Here is a 23,676-nt window from a genome sequence, read left to right on the forward strand (position 1 = left end):
TTGCCGAACCACGTTAAATATTGTGTCAGTGTGCTTGGCCTCCTATGAGCAAATATCAGTACATCACCGGTCGGAATTCCCAACAAGAAATAGAGAGAGATAGAGAGTGGAAAGAGGACACTCATTTTTATTAAAAATGACTTATTTTAAATGATTGATATGTTGTATTTTCCCATGTATCAAAGAAATTGTCATGTTGAATTTTCACATAGATAAACAATATTATTAATTGATATTTCGTATCACCCTTTCTTATTCATAGTTTTTAAAATATCTTTAATTCTTGTAATTATGGGTTCTTTACAGAATGAACTTTAATAAGGTATATTGTAGAAAAATACATAACTTAATTAATATTTTGAATAAACAAATATTTTAAAACAATTGAAAATAAAAGGCATGAGACTCTTTCTGAAATAAAGCGAATAATAGTATTTATTTTTAAATGGATGCTGTATTTTATATTTTTCAGCTCATTAAATCACTTGGATCATTAACCCGGACTTTCTTGACAGGATCAACGAACACTTCATGATGAACAAGCCCTGTGATATATATATATATATTCATGCTTGTGAAAGTTTATAGAACAACACGTTTATTGATATGGCATCATAATCATCAACAACAACAGTTTTCTAACCATAACCACATATGACATTCATTAAATTGCTTCTTGTACGAAGCATTAATACATTTTGAATGCAAGCACTAAAAAACGAAAATGAAAAGCCATCAACCTTCAGAAAAAGAAAAGGAAAACACTGGCATTGGAATCGAAATACATGAAAACAGGCCTTATATAGCAAGCTGTAGTGAGCATCAAGCAATTATTGTACGAGTCCATTTTTCCCTTTAATTTCAAACGCCACAATAAGCCTTGATAGGACATTTGCTTTTGTATCCCTCTTCTGTCCGATAGAAATGAAGAAGTCCAGTATGATCCAGTGGCTTGTACATTAAAGGGTGCTCCTCGTCAACAAGTTCTTCAGGAACTTGTATTATTCCTTTGTTGAAAGCAAACAGCGCCAGGGAGTATCTGTCTCTTTTTCCGTTCATGATAACACGGTGGCTAGGAGATATTACCCTGTCATTGCTCCATGCCTGTACGTAAGACAAATAATTAATCATAATCAGAGACTCGCCAATAATTATCTTAAATTGGATTCATAAGATCCACAGTAGCTAGGTTGGCATATAATTTGAAAGAAATATAATCATAATCAGTGACTCCAGTGGCTCACCATTAATGCATCTCCAGCTATGACAACAAAAGACGAAGGTGAGAGCTCAACATTGATCTTCTTGCCATCCTTGGTGTCCACTTCCAACCCATTAATTTCATTTTGATGAAGTATGGTTGTGAAGCTCTTGTCAGTGTGAGTGATAAAACCTAAATTGTGCTCGTCCACCTTGGGAGGTCTATTTTTCAAAAGCCGAAGAAGGTAAGTAGTAGACTCAACATAAGAGTCGTGATACTTTTCTACTCCATAACTTTCAAATACCATTCTAGTCACCATTCGGTCTAGCTCTGCAGCTAGATTAGCGTACTTGAAAACATATTCACTAATCAAGATTGAGATGAAAATATATTTAAACTAGTTAGACAAATAACCATGTCGGAATATTATAATGTGAGAGAAACTGATAAGTAGAACGTGCTAGTTCTCTTCATTAATCAATATACGTACCAGAAGCGATCATTCCCATTCGGCCACATGAGATCTGTGAAATTTTGAGTTGCGTCTAGAGATGTTGCATTGTCAATTCCCATGCTTTCATGGAGAGGGAGTTTGGCAATCTGTCCAACATAACCATTCAAGGGCTTCTGATATTTGTTCTGCATTTTTGTTTCAGTCGGGAGATCGAACAACTCCTTTAAAACACCAAAGACTTTATCTCTCAGTTCTAGAGGTAGTCTGTTGTACTCTACTACAAAACAGCCATACTCTTCAAGCGCTAGCGTAACATCACTGCAGGCTTTGAGCCAAGAACTTGTGCCAGGTTTCAAATCTTCCTTGGCGAAGTCGAGAATAGGAAGCTTTGATGGCAGTTCATTGGAACCCATGCTTCCTTTTTTCCCCTACTAATCAACAAGCTTGCAGGATCCCAAGTCTTGATGGGTTATTGTTGTTATGTTTCTTGTAAGAGTATGTATAGCGCCTTTGGGTATCATTATAAGACAAAATGAGACGAAAAAATTATAAATACGGCAAAACCACATGCCTTGATAATCAATATCCTCAATTAAAAAATATATTTTATTAATCCTGATTTGAAATTAACGTGGTTTATTAATAATTCGTATACTTTATTTTTTAAAAAAAAAACGTAGGTTCCATTTAATATATATATATCACTAATCTCTCAATTAGAATACCTTTGTAAAATATGATTTTAAAGTTTTTTTTTTTTTAAAGATTGCTGTAACCTTATTTCTAATTTTTCTTAGTGAATTAATTAAAAAAGCTCTGGTAAACCATTCTCATTGTTGCTTTGAGTGCATCTTTGTATGCAATATATTCTAGTATAGAACTATCATCTATAGTAATTTTTTTTCCCTTTTCATGATGTTATTAATAATTTACTCATTACTCAATAATTATATAATTTTTTTTTCCAATCAGTTCAAAAAATACTGAACATCCATTGTATTATGATACTTTAACTCTTTGATTAGAACATGAAGTTGTTTTACTGATTTTACAATGTTGAAAACAATTCACAATTATATATACAATTATATATGCTTGAATATATATTTTCCAAGTTGAGATTACAAGATTTATTACATTTAAAATATTTATCTTTCTCTAGATTTGAGATCCTAATTTCCTAATCCTCTAAAACGATTTTAATAAAATTAATGATAATAATGCATCTTGAAAGCTCATAATCTCCCCACATCATAAGGTTGAATCTTTAGTTTTGTTTTGGGTGGTAAGAAAAAAAACTATATTTTTAAATCTTCAATAGTTTTAAGAAGAGCGAGACAATTATCAATAAGCAAATCATTTTTTCTACCATCCAATTTTCTACAAAGTTGTCAAATAAATTCTAAAAATAAAATCATAGTCATCCATGCTTGTTTGTTGGCATAATACTTATAGTTCACACTACTTAAGTTTTATATTTTTAAAACACTATAGTTTAGAATACTTATTAATAAACTATAAAAGAATTTTCTCATAACTATCCTTATTACATTAAATAACAATTGTAGATCTATTCTTATCTTGTTTCTCACCTTCAAGTTGTTTTGTTGCACAAAAATGATTTAATTATAACCTATAAATGAAAACAATTTTCATGGAAAGTTGATCTAGTATCTCTTTTATAGACTTTGAATTGCTCTAAAGCATCTCTATATCAACTAACATGTTTTCTCTAAAATAATGATGCATTTTAATGTCATGTATTGATTTGATGTGTTCGATCCAACCTTAGAATTTTACGGGGTAAATATTTTTAAATGTATCCCTTGCCTTCTTCTTTATGATTAGTTTGTCAATCATATTCACATTCTTTGTATTGAACAAATCACTCATAAAGAGCTTTTCTCCAGCTTTGGGAATTTTGCAATTTTATTATTATTTGGCAAACTCTTGTTCAATATTGGTTGATAGATACTTTAATAATCTCTTGATGGTGTTTGAAATTGTTTCTTAGCTCATTTGCAAGTTATACTTTTATGGCATCCAGTACCGGTGCAGTGCACTTGCTTAGGGGTGCAAGTTAGATTCTTTATATTATACTCACACAATGCTTCATGCATTAATTAACTTATTTACACTTTTAAATTGAAAAGCTATTTTGTTTAATTTTACATAGTCGATATATTTTTTAGATATGTTTTTGCTTGATTGAATGTTCATGAAGTATATTAATAAAGTATATATCTAATATAATTTTATTTATTTGAAAAACAGATAGATCGAAAACTTTTATTTAATAAGATTAATAACATTTTTAAATTTGTTTGGTTATACAAATACATAGAGGAATGATATTTTATAATTTGGTGATTATGTTCAATGTTTTGGGGAAAAAAATAAATACTATCTTGATCAATTAGTTTTTAATATATATTAATATGTAAACTAATAAATGATTAATTTATCAATTAAATAATATCTTAATTAATAAATAGATTTTTATCATCCGCAGATATTAATTTATATAGGTTTAACTGTAATTAATTAGATCGTATGCTTTCGCTTATGGATCTTGAAATACATTTTTATATTTGGTGTTCTTGCATGGTCATACACGGAGGAGATACTGATTGAGATTTTGCCTCCAAAAGCTTCAGGTAAGAAGCCGAAAGGTTTATCACACAGAATCATAATCATGCAAGTTGCATCCTTAAATAAAACACCACCAGACGATAGGACAATTGAGTTTAGGGCGACGTCACCGTCAAGTTAAGTGGCCTATTAAATTTGATTTTCAACCTTAAAATTATCTGCATATATATATATATATATTGTTTACACGACTAAAAGATTGATATTTTTTTTCAAGTACAAAAATATTAAAATAATAAATAACCCGGCAAAACTAGAAACGAACTACATGAAAGTTAATTATATAAATTATAAAGAATAATAATACAAAAATAACAACAATAATAATATTAATAATAATAATAGTACTAGTACTAGTAGTAATAAAAAAAAAAGAATTTGATGAGAACTTTGAGATAGAAGATCAATGTGAGGATCAAAAAATGATAAAAATAAATGTAAATGTTAAAAGATCTAGTAATGATAATTCAAATAAGTATAATATAAACTCTTATTGTTCAACTAGAAACTACACATAAAGGAGGTTTGAATCGGATTATAAATTGTTAACATAATTATATTAGTTATCTTATTTGAATAATGTTAATAATTGTAAATATTGTCAGGCATTCATGACTATAACTTATATTAACAATAAATCAAGTTTCTTTTATAGCACAGATGTTAGTTATACCATACAGTTTGGGTTATAAAAATATCAAGTATTTAATATACCAAATATTATACAACATTGATTTGCATAAATCAGATCTAACCCAATAACCAATAAAAAATTATGATTATTTGCATAACAACCTAGTAGTTATTGCATAAAATAGAATTAGTTTGCTGGGATTAAAATGATTTCATCAACAACATCATTTGATGCTAAAATCATGATTTATTATTTAATATATTATTATTTTCTCTTATACATTTTATTATACATTTTATTACTAGTGAGCTACTTACCTCACGTCATATATATAAATAATAATAAAAATATAAAGTTCATAATGAATAAGTTATCTAGAACATTAGTTGTACAATGAAACTCATAATTAAATTATCAAATTTCATTAATAACCTAAAATTGTATTTACTTTGCCTTAAGAAAATTCTATTAACGACATAGTCAAAGGAAAACGACCACAATACTTTAAAAACTAATATCCCTTTCAAGCATATATACTTCTTTTAACGTTATTATGACTTCCATTCATTGAATCTATATCATAAAAAGGTTTGATGAAGTCGTTAAATTTTAAAAGATGAGGGTTTTTTAGCTTGATAGGAAAGAGGGATGCAAATCAAGCATGGAGCAGGTAAAATATCAATTACAAAGCTTTTTATTATATAGATTGAAATGTACGGAGTGTAATAATAACGTTAAGTTTCCCATTCAATCTTGGTACGCCTCATCAACCAGAATAGACAATTATGATATCAAAGGTTCCATTTAATAAAATAATAATAATAATAATCTTTATTTTTAATTTTAGCATATCAAAACAATTCAAAAATATTAAAATATATTAATTAAAAAATTAAATTTCATGAAACTCCAATTGTACAATCTCTTAATCGGTGGCATCATCCTTGTACTAGAACTTGAAGGTATCCAAAAAAACAAATAAAAAGATACTACTATGATTACGTTGCATATTTAACAAATAAAGTGTGGAAGTTGATACACAGAGGCTAGCATGGGGATCTTCCGCCCCGTCTCTATGTTCGTATTAGCTTTCAGCAGCTTGCTAGTCGACAGCTTGTCATGGATCATGGCTAACATCAGAACTCGGGGACCAAATGTATTTTATTATTATTATTATTATTCAAGCAATATATAAATACGGAATACTTGCTTATATATCCAGAGAATTATATATTTTTAGCTGCATGCTAATGATTCTCTGGTTTCAATGAAGTGACAAATGCAAATCAAGCTGTATCTTCTGGGTGGTAAGATGGCATAATCTATCTTAAGTGATCAGATTTTCACCATTTGATACAAAAATATTCAAGCATTTTTTTTTAATTTTTTTTCCTGGTCCCATAATTTAAAAAATATATCTTATGGTTGGTAATTGCATTTCATGGATCACAATATGGTCCCAAATTTTATTTAATTTTTTTCTCTTAAAAAAGTATTGGTCCCCAATTGAGAGTGTCAATGTTGGTTTATCATCCTAAAATATAATCGTTATTGAGGCCTTGGAAGGAGAAATACATTTGTATCTCTCTAATTATATTTTCAATGAGATTTAAATTGTAGCGAAGAGTCTAAATCTGGTCCCCGATTCCATAAAAAACAATTAAAAAAAATATGGTACCTAACCTTAAAAAGAATAAATATAAGAAAGGACAAGTGTGTGTGTGTGTGTGTGTTTGAAGGGTCAAAATCAGGTCCCAAAGAATAAAAAAGTAATGGTCCTTGATTCATAGTGGTAACTATGTTATTTTACATTATAAGATTAACGGGTCATTGTTGAGGTTTTGAAACGAAGGGGATAATTTATTATTTTCCCAATATCATATAAATGTATAGTTAGATGCAAAGTGGTCCATATTATGCCAAAGTTATTTGGAATCTTTTCTTGGCATAGAATTCCTGATGCGTAGTTATTCTTGTATTTCGCTTTAAATTTAGTGTTACGATATATATAATAATTTTTATATATCTAAAGATATTTTTAATTTATGAATCAATTGTTTAAGGTCATTTATAACTCTTAATTATTTAACTACATATTTATTTGCCACATATAACCTTACATTATTGTTCACAATATCTTAAATATATACATATGATATTATAATTATAATAACAGAATCCACTTTTACCCTTGTCCATTATAACTGTGCCTTGTTTTTTTTCTCTTTTTTTTTGTTTTATCTATCTTTATTTTATTAAAAATTCAATTTTTATTTTTAATTTCATCATTAAATATTAAATTTATTTAAAATTAAATTTCATAATTTGTTTCAATATGCTTTTTTTAAAACTATCTCAATCTTATGACCTAAATCATAGGTTATTTAATTAGAGGCTCAACTCATGTTCTATTTTTGCCATTCCTTTAATTGAATTTAGTTATTTATTTTTTATTTTTATCCATCAATATTTGGTTGATTTGAAATTAAATTTTATATTATATTATTTATTTTTTATGAGATTATTTTAATATTATGACACATGTCACAAGTTTTGTGGGTTGACTCAGGTTTTTTATGTGTATTTTTCTTATTGATTTTTTTTTTAATTTTAGTTTTTAATGTTGGGTTGATTGACAATTGAACTTCATAATTTTTTTTATTTATGTTATATTGAATTATCTTTGTCACATGACCTGCGATATGAGTTTGATATATTAATACAAGTTAACTCGGGTTAATTTTTGGATATTCTTTTATTTTTTTTTAATTTTATCCTTTAATATTTTATTAATTAAAATTTGTATTTCATAGTAGTTTACTTTGTATTTATTTTATAGAAGTTTATCATAATCTCATAATTAAAATCATGAATTTGATAAGTTAACATAGATTAACTTTGGTGATTCTAATATATTTTCATAATGGGTATTCGAGAAGTTCACCATCGGCATAAGTTAGTTTCAAATCTTATTTCATTGGGAATTTAACAAGTTTCATGCCTAGCAAACCAGCTCCTTCTAGTATATCCAAGCAATATTTTTGTTGACAAATGGCAATTCTAGTCTTAGATCAAGCAACATCCTAAGAAAATACTCCATAGGTCCAAGATCCTTAATCTTCAAATAGGAGCTTAGGAATTTCTTGAGATCACTCGTAGCCTCTTCATTATTCCTTGTAATATAGCAGTAAATGAGTTATTATGAATTTTAATGAATAGTGAATAATCTATCCTAGACTTTTTGAAGCCAATATTTTGGATTGTAGATGATAACTTATGAAACAAACTTAGGGATGCTTGCTTTAGATCGTGTGAAGATTTTATCGAGTCGTTAAAAAATTCCCTTTTTAGGTGATGAGAAATTGAAGAAGGATGCATAGAAACTTCCTTGGTGAGCCCCTTATGAAAAAAAGCATTTTTTTATGTCCTTTTGATGAAGCCTCCAATTACAAAGATGAATTTGACAATAAAAAAAATGTTATTTGTATTCCAAGCACTCTCATCATATAAACCTTTTGTAATATGATATGATGAGCTGTATATAACGCTAATATTAAAGTGATATTTAATTTTGAAGATCCACTTGCAATTAATACCACGTTGACCAACTAATAAAGAAAATAATTATGGTTTTATAAGAAAATAATATAAATTATATTTTGAAATATCATTTGACAATTTAAATTATTAAATGAAGATGATTTTTTAATATAATATCAGAATTTTGATAATTAAATTACCTAATAATTTAAATTATTAGATTGACAAGTCCATGTATTATTGTTCTCGGGCACACAAATTTCTTCCTACATTGGTTGAACCCACATTGGATCATGATAAACCTACTCTTAAAAATCTGGTTCGACGAAGTGAGAGATATTATGTATAAATTCATGATGTGCTTAAAAAAACATCAAGTAGGAAACATAATGTGTAAAAAGGTTGCGAATACTTAGATATGGAAGAAGAGATGATAGTTGTGTCAAGCAATAAGGCATGATTGATTTTGTAATATCTAAGACTAGTAAAGGTAGTGACAGAGAACTGGTGGTTGATTTTGGGGCAAAACTGATGTAGGTTCCAAGGTGATGTTTATGTAGGAAAACAGGAATGTCAACGGATGAGGATGATAGATTTAGATCGATAGAGAATCTAGTCGGTTTGTGAATACTAGGATGTCTATTGAAAAATGACATCCTGGTAGGTTAAAAATTTTATTTATATTTTTTTTCTTTGATTTTTTTTCTAACTTTTTTAAATTTTAGAAAATTTATAATGAGCGAAGAGAGGAAAAAACTTGAAATGGTGAAAAATTATCCGAATTGTGTCAAAATAATGTATTTTCTTTAATTTTTCAAAATATATTCAAAAATAAAAAGTAAAAGTGAGTTATTACAAAATATATTCCATCCTTGCATAGAATTCATTTGATCCCATAAGAAACTGCACGAGTTTTTCCTTGTCTTCACGATCCGTAAGATGCTTCTAACCTCCACTGTTGCAGTTAAAGGTTCCTGATATAAGGCCAACTCATCCCAAATTGCCTACATCTTGGAGTAGTAAGCCAAAAACAGATTATCGCCCCTAACAATGTTCCTTCTAAAAACTTTCTGGAATTTTATAAATTCTGGAATCATTACCCTTTCAAAATCTTTCTTTTAAATCATTCCAAACCTTCGTTGTTTCAGCATAAACAACACCACAAGTTGTTGTAGCGGGATGATGACTTTTTTTGGAAGGTGAATAATCATTAAGATATTGCGCTGATCCCTTGCTCATCTAAGTGCAGCCAAATTTCACAATTTTTTTATGGCGTTAGAGTTTATGTGAAATGGGGTTACTTTCTAGAGATCTTTTGATAGATTCATTATCATGGAAGGTGAATAATTTTGTCAAATAAAATTGCGCTATTCTGTTCACCATCTATTGCGCCTTGCCCTAGTAGTGGTGCCCTATTCAGTCAAGAAACAAGTCCTCGTCTTTCAAAAAGTCCCAAAAAGAAAACTTAAATTCGGCTCTGCCTAGCACATGAACATAGGCTAGCTACCCACGAATTAAACCTCTCTGAATCGTAAACTACTGGGCCTTTTCAATTCTTCATCCACTACATATCGAAAAAATTCTTTATTTTTTTAAAAAATCAATCATATCGAATTGTGAATTAAATTCAGTTGTAGGATTAAATTAGTTGTTCTGTTGGAAATTCTTTTAAATGTATTGATTTAAATTTTCAATGAAATTTAAATCATCTAAAATAAGCAAATTCTCATAAGATCTTCCACTGTCAAGCATGTCTTTATTATCACATGTAGCCGAGAAAATATGGCAACAATGTGATCTGGTGCAACACCCACAACCATCATGCCATAAAAGCTGAACTGCAATAAGTGAATCACATGTAGAATAGATACCACAAGAATTTAGCAATAGTCCATTCAAATCATATCGTTGAATAGACTATGATGCTATAGGCTACAAGTTGTGCAAAAATGTTTGGAAACTCAATAATCTGCATCAGAAATTCTGAAGTAGATGCAACAAAAAGGGTAAAAATTAAAAGAAAACATTAGTCTGCCAAAAATAGTCTTCACCACAATAATTCTAACTCTAACTTTTATTATGAAAAAAGATTTAATATGCTTATTTAATAGTAATAAAGTCCTAAACAAAACTAAAAAAAAATAATAAAATGGTTCTAAGCTAAATAGAAATAAAATCTTTAATAGTAAGTTGTAGATCTCAGCTAGGTAATTTTTTTACCTTAAATAGCTATAAAAATCAGATTTTATAGACAATAGAGATTTAATCTCCTTGAGAAATTTCAACCACTAGATTGAAATCTCTACCAAATAACATAAAACTACATATTTGACCAAAATCTCCAACATCAAATTGGAAATTCATTAACAAAAATTTCACCAGGTAGAAAATAAACATTCTGTTTAACTTAAAGGGTATAGTTAGTACTTGAACTAACCTCGTTTGCAAAAAAATTTTTAATTAAATTAAATCAGATGCCACTAACCTCGTTTGCAAAAAAAAATTTAATTAAATCAAATCAGATGCCACTAACCTTGTTTGCAAAAAAAAAATTTAATTAGATTAAACCTCGTTTGCAAAAAAAAATTTAATTAGATCAAATCAGAGAACACTAACTTCAATTGCAAATATATATATATATATATATATATATAAGGTCAAATAAGAGACAACCATCCTCTTTGTAAGAAAATAAAAATAAAAATCTAGACAACTTAGAGGCTACCAACCTTTTCGCAAAATAATTTAAATCTATCCATTTTGAAATCAACCAACTTGAAGGGATTTTTTGAATGTAAGGTTTGGTATGACTTAGCTAAGGAATTTGATTAAAGATCTCATGATTGTTGGATTAAAATATCGTGATAATATGATATGGTTGAATTCTAATTTTATTGTTAAATTGTCTTGGTATTAAATTGAATTCCAGTGACACAAGGCTAAACTTCGTGGTACTTCCTAATTACAAGGTTTAATTTTTCTTGGTTTAATTTTTTTAGTGCTCCATAATTATAAAGTTGACATTGTTTCTTGAGGGTATTTTTGAATTTCTTGATTAACAGGGCTGAATTTTCATAGAGCTTCTTAATTATAAAGTTGATGCTAATTCCTGATGGTAGGGTTTAATTTCTTGACTAGTAGGGTTGAATTTTCTTAGTTCTTCCTGGTTGCAAGGTTTACTCTTATTTACAATGAGAGAGTTGGATTTTTTTTAATTAATAGGGTTGAATTTAAAGGAGTCTTGCAAAGATTTTTATCGGATTTGAATTGGCTGAAGTTTTTGTTAGACTCAAATTTGTTGGGGCTTTATTAGACTCGAAAACAATTCTCATGGACTTTATAAAGCTCTTATGTAGATCATTATACAATATTATAGGTTAGAGAACGAGATAAATTCTTACTTGTTAAAAATATAGGTCCTGGTTTCTAATTTCCACACTAATGATTTGAGTCTACTATTTTTGTCTCTACATCTTCCAGTAACTTAACTCACTCCATTACTAGAATTCATCAGCATAAATTATTTGTTTATTTTTTATATTGTTTGAATACTAATGGTCTTTCCCTTGACCTATGATTCTTCACATTTGCTATTTTGAGAGACTTTGCATTCTCTAACACTTATTTGAAAAATATTCATTTTGTCACCAATTTGGTGTCTTACCATACTATTTTTGACCTTATATATGGTTTTCTAAGAAATCATTACATGCTTTTAGAATGTGATTTTGCTTCTATTTTCTATTATCAGAAACTTTATATCTTTACTACTACTATGAGAGTGACAAATTACAAACTTTAACTCCTTCTATTACCTAAAGAATGATGAATTGAGATTTTGCCTTAGTTTTGTGATTTTATTTGAGAACTTTTAAACACACTGACTTATTTATCATGTGTTATTTATGCATTCTTATAATAGAACCTGTTTCATATCACAAGGCTTGTTTTCCTGATTGTTAGGGTCTAACGAATACTTGTTTGCTACTGCTTGCTTTTTGATCAATGGATGGGTACTATTCATTCATCGAGCTAGCTCGGTCAATATTGCTCCGCTTGTTATTTCCCACAAGTGTTTTCTAAAAATGTTAATTTGGTTCTCCTTATTTCTTATTATGAATAAATTGCTACCCCTACCATTTCTTATTTCATAGGAATTTCTTCATATCTTTTCTTTTATGTGATAGTCATTTCTTTTATGTGATAGTCATGATCAAGATTACCTCTAGTTAATCTAGTTATGCATATAACTATCATAGTTTGCTACAACTAATTTGACTATTTATTTTCTTGGTAACTAGTATTGTTGTCATCACATATCACTTTAAACAAAGTTACCATAAGTCATTTGCTATAACTAATTTTTTTGTTTATAATCTAGGATGCTCATATGCATTACACAAAAATATTAATAATACCAATTGATCTAGCAATTTCTCAATGTTATCCCTAATCGTGGAGGCACACACCTATAATCATCATTCAAATTCTTTAAAACACATATATCACTATCATAATCACAAAATTGCCCTAGGTTTGTTTGATTAGTTTTCTCAGTAACATCATCTTTGGCAAGAACTTTGCAAATTTAATTAATGTCTATTTTTTATTTATAAATCGTTTTTTTCTTAAGATCATACTATAAATTTTAAGGTCTATCTTTATTCAAGTATAATTGTTGAAATGAAATTAAGATGTAAATTTGAAAGTATTTGTGTAAATATAAAAAAAATTTATTCATGAATTTAAAACACATCATTTACTACTAAAATATGCTTTTAGATGTTTTTATTTACATATGAAACAATTGTCAGTTGGGATTGTCAAAAAAAAAATATTGTTATCTCAAAATTTGATTATGAATTTCCTTATAAAGGAATAACTATTTTAAAAATAAAAATTTGAATTCCAAAAGTAGTTTTTTTTCCCCTTTCATAAAGAGATAGAGTCTACTTTATGTTATGTTTAGCTTGTCCATTTATTTTGTAAAATTGCATAATTAAAAAATGATATATAGTGTACAAACAAGTCATGATTTTTCTTCTCATAGAGACTAGTAGCTTTCAACGCAAACAAAATATATATATATATATCATAAATGACTTTTATAGGCATGAAATATAGGCTATAGCTGATGGCTATAAAAAAATGAATATATATTAGGTTTAAATGGTGTTTAAAGGGTTAAAAAAATATAGGATCACTTATTTTATACAAAAATCTTTTAGGTTTGTTAGCTAAATTTTTATATTTAGGTGATTGTTCTCATTATAATCTTAATTCTCCAAGTTTCTCTTGCTTTATTCCTTGACATTTGGTTTTTAATCTTAGACATTTTGGAAAGCTTTCCATATTTCTTACTTTTTTTTTTTGTTGCTTTCTTTTGCACTACTTAATAAACAAGACTTGTCGAAAAGGTCATTTGCCAAAAATTTAACATCGATCCCTTGAAAAAAGAGGCTTGTTAGAAAGGTCATTCTCAAAAAATTCAATATCAAACTCTTAAACATTATTCATGAAAAATTTAATATCAATCTCTTAAACAAAAAGACTTGTTAAAAATGTCATTTTCAAAAACAGGCTTTAGACTTATATAAATGATAAAAACTGATCTTTGATCATACATTTTTTACCGTACCCAAAAAATATCTAAAATTTGTTATTCATATTCGTTGGGTCTATTTTGGATCAAATTGACCCCAATTAAATTATTGTATTACATCCAAAAATAAATTCAAACCCATAGAAATAAATTATTTTCTTCTTTTTTTTTTTAGACTAGTCACTAGAAAACTAGCTAAATTGTTCATCAAGTATCAATAAAACAAACATCAAACAATAGTGATATGATAAATAACTCTTTAAGCTTGAGGTTTCTCACATTTGAGGGGCTTGATAACCTTCTAAGTGAAGTTTGGGTCATTCCATCTAAAATATTTGTATGTTGCTATTTTCAAGAACATATTACCACTCTTATTAAGTTTCAGGTTGATGGTCATCATCCCAAGCCTAAAGTCAAAGTTGTTATTCACAATCTTAAGGATCTCTTTGTTAGGAAATTTTTCAATTTAGTTCTTGATTTTCAAAATTATGTATTTTTTGTCACTTTTCCTCTAATTTTTTTTTCTTCTTCAATTTCATCCCTAATTGAACCTCTAAATTTGGTTGCTTGTTATGAATTTTAATTCTTTTAATTAAAACCAAACCATACCTTTTTTTCTTAATTTTCTTTTCAATCATGTCCTTAATTACATCCTAAATTATTCATGATTTTTTTAACCTTTTTTCAACTCAATTCTCAACTTGTTAGATTCAATTATTAGTCCCATTTTATCCCTATTAATATTTTATTCTTTTTTTTTCTATTGATTTTATTCTTTTTTTATTTTATGTTCTTTTTCATTATTATTTCTCTCTTAACTTGACAGACAATAATAATAAAATAATAATAATAATAATAATAATAACACAATTAAAATTGACTAAATTTATTGAAAATATATATCTTTTGGAAATTTTTAGTTTGATTGCAATCTATATAAAAACCTTGTGGATAAGAATTTAGGTTATGACACTATACTTGATTTTCAAATATAAATCAATCAATTTATTAAATTGATAATAAGTTAAATTATTTAATCCATTTAATCCTGTCATGAATAAGATTATGTTTTATGTTTGAACCAATATATTATGAATCTAACATGTCATACATATTAAGATTATTGATAAAAACTTAACTAGGATAATTAATCAAGTGGGACTTGATTGCAGATAAATTAGAAATTGAGGACTATAGTGTAATTTATATATGGAATTATAATTTTAGATCTAAAAAAATTGAGTGAGAATTTGATTGCATAAATCTCTAATGGTTGTCTTTAAATAAAATATATGATATTTTTTCATGAGACAAAGTGATATTTTATCATTGATAAGGTTATTAAGTTTTATATATAAACAAAATGTTATGTCTCATACTTTTCTTTATACCTAAACGTAAGTATATAGGTAGAGAAATTAATAAAAGAGTTAGCACTCTAGGTATAACAATTCTTAGCACTTTAGGCAAAATAATTTCTCTCTCTTAAATGGTTTAAGAGATTTCTAATTTGACGATTCATTTGGATTATGATTAGATGTTAAAGAATTATATCAACTCAAAAGCTTAAATTGTTAAATAGGGGTCTAATATATGATTTATATTATTTTCTAATACATCTCCTCAAGTGAAAGCCTAAGTTTAAAACTTGCATGAGTCTACACTACCTTGCACTATTAATTAATTTTAAATTTATGATCGTTTAGTCATAATGGCTCTATTATCACATTAAAGATCCATCTTAACCCAATCTTAAAATGTTATGTAAGGTCTGAAGATATAATTTATATTATTTTCTAATATTCAAAGCCAGATAATTGGATAGCTTGTAATTTATGACAAACTAAACTTGAAAAGTTGATTAAACCCTAGAAAGAAAAAATGATTTTCAGGTAATTTTCACTTAAGTCCTAAACAATTATACTATGTCTAATAGGATCCATGACACTTCTAAAAATTCTTAAAATTATTATTTTCATTGTGTTTATTTGTTTTTAAAAACCCAACATTAATATGGATCTCACAACATAATACAAAATATCAATGAAAATAGCTATACTATCAATATACTAGAAACTATAAGTATTTTTAAAACCTTCATTGTTTTTGAAATTTATCCTTATCATGATGATAAACCAACATATTTATATATAGGTATTAACTAGAAGACATGTCTTTCAATAAGTAGATAAGACTAGCATGGAACATTTAGATGATTCGTTTTTGGACTTGTTGGACATGGTAAAATTTAAGAAAAAATTTGATCATCTCAAAACAGTTTCATAATAAAATTAACCATGATCAACCTTAGATTAATCAAAATTGGCCATGATCGACCAATTCATCATAATTGACTAAAATCAATCATGCCCAAAAGATATAGATGATGTAAAAGATGTTATTTAGAATTTTCTTTCCAAATAGAGTTAAAAGTTTTATTTGATTTAGTCTTTTTTAAAAGGTAAATATAAGCTTATAAGTTTTTATTTAAACAACCTAAGATTATTATTATTATTATTAACATTATAACTTGAAAAAACTCTAGTTATGACTTACTCTATACACGGTGTCAATACCGCACCAACAGTCACCCTTTCATTATTAGTTATTACAAAGTAAAGGAAAAAAAAAAAAAAACAGCGACCTCATAAGGTTGCTTTAATTTAAGATTACGAATATCACACACCACAATAAGCCTTTAAAGCACACTGATTAGGCTGAGCCTTAGGTGCCCAGGCCGAAAAAAACTTAAGGAATTCAAAATAATCAAATGGCTTGTAAAGCAAGGGATGATCTTCATCGATCAAGTCTTCAGGGGTTTTCATTTTATAACCTGCTTTGAAAAGCGAAAACAATCCAGCAGAGTACCTTGCCTCACTTCCAGTCATCCTTACGCGGTGATACGGCGGGTGCAATCGACCATTCGTCCATGCCTGCAGAAATCAATTCCAATAACAAATTGAAGTGCTTATGTTTTCTGAAATCAATTCCAATAACAAATTGAAGTGTTTACGTTCGTATTTTTTGAATTTACTTAAACTAGAATTTAAACTTCAAATCTTGAGCAAATATATTATCAAATAAACTCATGGAATGTAGAAAGAACAGTGACTTACTCTAAAGGATTCCCCAATCATGATGACAAAAGAGTGATCTTGTGAGAGTTCCACACCAATCCACTCACCATTTTTGGTTTGTACCTCCAGCCCATCAACTAGATTTTGATACAATATAGTAATTAAGTTCTTATCTGTGTGGGCCTTTGAGGTATACGTTGGTTCAGTAATTTGAGGCACTTGATATTTCATTACTCTAAGAACACAAGTAGTCGAGCTCATGTGTTCATCCAAGTAATTTCCAAGACTCAAGCTCTCCAAAATCATCCTTCTTATGAGTTTCTCAAATTCTGATACTTTTGTTGAGAAATAGTCTATATTTTTTCTGCAGAAAACAGAAGGAAGATTTTGGATTAATTACAAGGGAAGTTGGGATATATAACAATACATTTTTCCAGTGATTTATGATCACTCAACCTAACCGATGTGCTGGTGGATCAAGTTCTGTTTCACCTTCGTTAGCCCATATGAAAATAATAGTTGATTGAATTGCATATTATTGCAGTTTGAGCTCCACAAGTTCAAAAAGAATGTTCTTACGTACCTAAAATCTGGGTTCCCATGTGGCCACAAGACATTGGTGAAGTTGTTGCAGTTTTCGAAGATGCTGGGATCCTCAATACCAAAGCTTTCAAACTGCAGCGGAGGTGGGAATTTCCCAAAATAGCTATGAAATGGTATTTCAGAAACATGTTGCCTTTTGGTCTGAAGGGGTAAGTCAAAGAGCTCTTTCACTTCACCAAGAAATGACTTCGCGACATTTAGAGGAATTTTGTCAAACAGAGCCTTGAAGCAACCATGCTCGGAAATTGCCTTCCAAACTTGAGATTTCACCAAGTCCCACTCTGAAGTTCCCGGCTTTAGATCTGACTTGCAGAAATCTATTATAGGAAGCTGAAAAAGAGTTTCCTGGCTCATATTTAGGATACTAGGTTTTTAATTTGTTGAAAAAATGAGGAACAGAAATCTCAATTCAGGTGTATTTCGATGTATATAATTTGGACTAGGTTTTCTCTGTCGTAATATGAAAATTTATTATACTATAAATTAAAAAACTTGGGGGTGGGAACCATGTTCATCTAACTGTCAGCCATCTAGGTTTTTTTTTTTTTCAATCATTGGGTTCTTCAAACATTTATATCACGTCATTTTTTTTTGTTTGTATCTTTTTTGTATTGGATCCTTCAAACTTACATTTTTTTTTTTATCATTTTTTCTATTGGGCCTTTTGCTTCCTATTTAACAACTATTTGCAAGATTGATCCTTACTAAACAAAAAAATGTTGTTTTAAATCATAAATATGCAAGGTAATGAGTTTTAATAAAAATATTTATAAAAAAAACAATAAAATTAGACATAGAAAAAAGACATGATTCATTATGGATTGTAACAATTACTATAATGTTTTCTTCTTTGTTTTTTGATCACTTAACTTTTTTTATTTTCAATTTAATCCTTTCATATTAAGTTGATTTGAGATTAAATGTGATTTTTTATTTCAATTAGCTTTATATGGGTTCTTATGATGTAAAAAACAGGTTTTGACATTGATTTAATCAATTGGATAAAATAAAATTTAATTTTATTGATTCAAACCAATTAAAATTTTAGAGAATCAATTTTGAATTGAAACAAATATCAAACATCTTTTTTCTAAGAGCTTGTATCTTCATCTTAGCTTCCTAACTCAATTTTTGGTTAAAATCAACAATTTTATTATTATTTATTAGTATACATAATTTTTATTTTATTTTATTGAAAACATGTATAAATTTTATAATTTATAATTAATTTTTTTTCTTGATGACCAAAAACCATTAACAATAGCCTGCACTTTTTTTGGCATTGAAAAAAAAAAGAAGCTTTATACTAGGAGTCAAGTAGTTTAGATGTAAATAATTTGGACTAGGTTTTCTTTTTCCTAATATGCAAACCTTTACTGTAATTTTATCCATATCATTTTCTAAATGAAAAATCACATCTGCATAAGGAAATTAATTGAAATTAATTTTATGAAAAAAGAAATTTTTTTAAATCAAAATTGATTTTAAAAAAAAATTTCTTAAATTAAATATTATGATGCTTAAAAGAGATGTGGATATTAGGAAAGGTTAAAAATATATGCTCTTAGATGTATTAGGGTCATGTTTGTTTCTTGGAATTCACTTTTTAAAAATTACTTTCTAAATTTTCCTATATTTGTTTGTCATTAAGAAAGTAGGTCAACGAAAAATACTTTCCAGTCAAAGAAAAATTTGGCTTGATTTTAAGGAAAGTATTTTTCTAAAAACTTTAGGCGGAAAACACTTTTTGAAAGTTGTAAAAAATTTAATATCATTTTATTTGCTGATTATATCAATTTTGGTCCAAAGTGTTTTCCAGTTTATTTTCTATAACCAAATATCAAAAAATAATTTACTTTACAGAAATTCACTTTCCTTAAAATTTACTTTAAAAAAAAATAATTTTTCTATAAACAAACAAAACCTAAAAAGCATGTCCTGATAACTTTGCAAAGCACTATGTTGGATTGTCTTCAAGCTTCAAAATAACTGCTTCTACCAAGCCAAGATATTTTACACCAACATTATGTATTCTAAGCAAGGCTATATTATTTCTTTATTCTATAACATTCATCAACAAAAATTCACTTAAAACTATAGAATAATTCTATTAATAATTTATAGTAATAATTACCAATAGATACTTTTTTATTTGTAATTCAGTTGGTATGTACCGACATAATACTTTTTAAAAATACATTTAATTTGTAATGAATATTATTTAACTTTATTTTTTTATTTTTGATGTTTAATAAAATTTATTTGTGTAATTAGTTTTTTTTTACTATTAATTTATATAATTTTATATTATTTATTCTAAATAATTTTTCTAAAAAAAATTCAAAATACTCACTTACGGATTTACAAATGTAATGTATCCGTCAGCATTTTATAAAAAGTTAAAAAATATTTATTAAATATACCATAATTACTAACGGTTTCACTGGTGAATAGCATCCATTGACATTTTACCAAGAGCTACGATATATTTATTGGAAATGTCATCATCATTGACAGAATATATTCATTAATATATTTTCAGTGGTAATTTTTTTTAGCACGTAATTTTTATATGTAAAACTATTGTTAATATTATTATTTTTACTGTCAGACTTAACAACAAAAAATGGCGTTACTGATGAAAGGTATGCTGATAAAAAATATCAGTCGAAAATTTAGTAGGTAAAAAAATTACTAAAATTTCATACTAATAAATTATATTTATCAGCAAAACTGTGAAATGGATGATTATTGAGGAAGATCTCAATTGAAGTATCCGCTTGCTAACTTCATTATCTTGATCCCAAATCAGTTCAACATGTAGAATGCCGAGGAATTTTGTTTAAGATATATATCATCCATAATGTTTCTAAACAGGGTAAACATTAAAGAAAATAATGCAAAATAAAAATTAATTTTTAATAAATTATAAGAACCAGCTTTACCCCGTGTGTGTGTCTATATATATATATATATATATATATATATATATATATATATAGAGAGAGAGAGAGAGAGAGAGAGAGAGAGGTCACATTGTATGATTTAGCTAGAATAGCCCAAGACGGAAGTGAAGCTATAAAAAGTTAGGCCTTATAGTTTATGTACGATGAAAACTAAGTTTACACTAAAGGGGATGCAATGGAACATAAGTGTCATTGCCAATTTTGGCCCTGCCACTGAAAAAAAAAATGATGTTTAAGATGAAAAATGATTTTTTTGGCCCAAAATGAGATCCCCAAGATCAAACTCGTTTTTTTTTTAATAAAAAAATCATCATATTTTGGTTCAATTGAGATTGTCGAGGTTAAACCTGTCATTTCTTGGTCAAAACTGACTTTCCATTGAAATTGGCCAAAACCATCAGGTAAAAATTGAATTTACCTTGTCTAATTTGGTAAAAAAAATTTGATTTACTGGGGTCAAATTCATAATTTGACAGTCAAAACATTTTTTTGGTGGCCAAAACATATTTCTGGAGCTATAATTGATTTTCGGCGGTCAAAATGGGTCATTTTAATATTGATTTTAATCTCAGTTGTGATTTGACCTCATGCTATATAAAAAACAGGAAAAATAAAAAATAAAAAAGGAAAGTGGGTTTGCGTTAGGAGGTGCATTGGCTATAAAAACTAGTTCACGTTTGTGTCAAAGGAGGGGAACGGTTCCAATGATAAAAAGAAAACTATAATTGGAGAAAACAAAAGGTCCCAAAAAAAATCCAAATAAAAAGGATAAAATTAATATATATATATATATATATATGATAAATTAAGATTAAATGATAAAATTAAAAATAAATAAGATTTTTTTAAAAAATCAATATTAAAAATTAGAAATTAAAAAAATAAAAAATGAAGTTGAAATATCAATAATAAAAAAGATTAAATTATAATTTTTTAGAGAGAAAAAAAAAAACCCACAAGTGACTACCACCGCTTATATATGCAACTATATCTGAAAAAGAACATGACGATACTTTCAACGATGCAATAAAAAATCATTTGTAGTCACTGAGAGATATTGCACGCTCTACTTAAAATTCATGGATGCCTCCCCAGCATCTGTGCTTGCTTTTCACCTGCCTATACCTTTATTCATTGAAATAATATTTAATTATATAAAAAGATTAAATTACCCCTTATAAAATTATTAATAAAAAAATATTATAATGAAAAGATTAAAATATCCTTGGATTCATGTTTTTTTTTTTTTTTCAAGGATAAAATTGTCATTTTCTAGTATTTTAAAAAGTGAAAAGATATCGTTTGTTAATTTTAAATTTTTTTATTTTAAGAGTAATTGAATTATTTCATTATTCTTAAAAGAGAAAAAATATGTATGCATATATTCTTGGTCAATTCCTTAATGATTAATGGATTCTAAGAAAAAACCTAGATACTCCCAACACTTTAAACATTTGATTTTTTTTTTTTTTTGGAAAAAGACATCATTATATTATTAAAGTGAACTACACACACGATTATGTATACATAGTTTGTTCCATTATACTATTTCAATAAACAATGTAAATAAATTTGTGTCTACAGTGTTTTTCCTTATTTGATTAGCTTTTGTCAACGTATTACAATAGATACGAGTGCATTCATTATCGTTCTATTACGAATCAGATTATTCATTTTTAAGCTTAAAAAATATGTTAGTAGTATTATTACATCCAATCAAATAATTTGATTTTAGAATATACTAACTTGGCTTATTTTCTAATTCGTGTCTCAAATTAACTAACGTAAGAGCTGATTATCATTTAATTAAATAGGCCTAATATAACTTGAATTATTGGTAAAAGCATGATATAAATTTTTTAAATAAAACTTTAAAATAACAAATGTTTTTAATATTAAGACCATATCAAATTAGATCAACCTTGGTTATCCTATTACCTGAATTATAGACTTCAATAGGTTTAATAACTTTTTATTTCTATAAATTATTTTGATTTAATTTTATGATAAAATTAAATACTTGCAAAATCGAGCATTTATAGATCATGATAACCTTATAAAAAATAAAAAATAATAAATCATAAATTTTATTTCCCAATCAATTCAAAATTAAAGAGGAGTGAAATAAAAAAATAATTATAGAAATTCAAGGATCAAAAACAAAAAAAAAATATTAAGTTTAATGGGTAAACTCTCTAAACCCATGAATCAGGTAATTCAAGTCAACATGTTAAATTCACAAACTGGGTAATGGACTTCATCGGAATTAATAACTTGTTTATTATTTTTTTTAAACTATTGTCTATTTAACTATATGATAACAAAAATAGACAATTGTAAAATCAAGTGTCAAACCAATCTAAGAGTTTTTTTTTAAAGACTATGATAGCCTTAAATAAAGAAAAATAAAACAAATTATGAAGATTAATTCTCAATCAATCCAATATCAAAGGATAAAATAAAAAAAATAAAAAAAGAAGAAGTTAAACTTGCCAAATCCATGAACAGGCCCATGGACTTTCTAAAATTTAATAACATTTTTTTTACCAAAACTATTTTTTAACTTTATGATAGAAGGAAAAATAGATAATTATATAATCGAGTTCAATTAGGGAAAGAAGAAGAAGAAGAAGAAAGAAATGTACCCCACTAAACTTGTGAGCAACCAGGGTTACCTTGCTAAACTCACAAACTGGATTATTGACTACACGAAGTTTAATAATCTATTTTTTTTTTAAAATCTATTTTATTTAACTAAACTTTTTTTTTTTTTAGAAATAGACCATACTATAATGCTGAGATATTTTTATAATATTGCGATAACCATATAAAAAAATTAAAATAAATTATTAACTCTAAATCACATGAACGCATCATAAAAGAATCAAATAAAAAATAATCAATAACAAGAGAGAGAGAGAGAGAACCCCACTGAATTACCCTTTGA

At 27.3% G+C, this 23,676-nt stretch overlaps 2 protein-coding genes across 2 annotated transcripts; both read right to left on the bottom strand.

Moving 5' to 3' along the window:
* Window positions 1-615: 615 nt before the first annotated feature.
* LOC105140289 (probable 2-oxoglutarate-dependent dioxygenase AOP1) lies at window positions 616-2,154 on the bottom strand. The gene is made up of 3 exons (XM_011047069.1): window positions 1,692-2,154; window positions 1,245-1,566; window positions 616-1,104 (listed from the first exon to the last, which is right to left on the bottom strand). Exons 1-3 carry the CDS (start codon window positions 2,066-2,068, stop codon window positions 862-864), a joined length of 942 nt encoding a protein of 313 aa, XP_011045371.1. The 5' UTR covers window positions 2,069-2,154; the 3' UTR covers window positions 616-861.
* A 14,503-nt stretch (window positions 2,155-16,657) lies between these two features.
* LOC105140290 (probable 2-oxoglutarate-dependent dioxygenase AOP1) lies at window positions 16,658-18,132 on the bottom strand. Its single transcript, XM_011047070.1, has 3 exons — window positions 17,744-18,132; window positions 17,200-17,524; window positions 16,658-17,016 (listed from the first exon to the last, which is right to left on the bottom strand). Exons 1-3 carry the CDS (start codon window positions 18,115-18,117, stop codon window positions 16,762-16,764), a joined length of 954 nt encoding a protein of 317 aa, XP_011045372.1. The 5' UTR covers window positions 18,118-18,132; the 3' UTR covers window positions 16,658-16,761.
* Between the last annotated feature and the right edge of the window lie 5,544 nt (window positions 18,133-23,676).

Source organism: Populus euphratica, unplaced genomic scaffold (genome assembly GCF_000495115.2).
Source record: "Populus euphratica unplaced genomic scaffold, PopEup_1.0 scaffold238.1, whole genome shotgun sequence".
Taxonomy (NCBI): Eukaryota; Viridiplantae; Streptophyta; class Magnoliopsida; order Malpighiales; family Salicaceae; genus Populus; species Populus euphratica.

Bases quoted from the DNA above. Each gene is read 5' to 3' on its own strand.
- LOC105140289 (XM_011047069.1), bottom strand. From the start codon at position 2,068: ATGGGTTCCAATGAACTGCCATCAAAGCTTCCTATTCTCGACTTCGCC. The intron at 1,567-1,691 runs GTACGTATATTG...AATCTTGATTAG, and splicing joins AATGGGAATGATCGCTTCTG to TGAATATGTTTTCAAGTACG. The intron at 1,105-1,244 runs GTGAGCCACTGG...TCTTACGTACAG, and splicing joins TAGCTGGAGATGCATTAATG to GCATGGAGCAATGACAGGGT.
- LOC105140290 (XM_011047070.1), bottom strand. From the start codon at position 18,117: ATGAGCCAGGAAACTCTTTTTCAGCTTCCTATAATAGATTTCTGCAAG. The intron at 17,525-17,743 runs GTACGTAAGAAC...TGTTTTCTGCAG, and splicing joins CATGGGAACCCAGATTTTAG to AAAAAATATAGACTATTTCT. The intron at 17,017-17,199 runs GTAAGTCACTGT...TGATTTCTGCAG, and splicing joins TGATTGGGGAATCCTTTAGA to GCATGGACGAATGGTCGATT.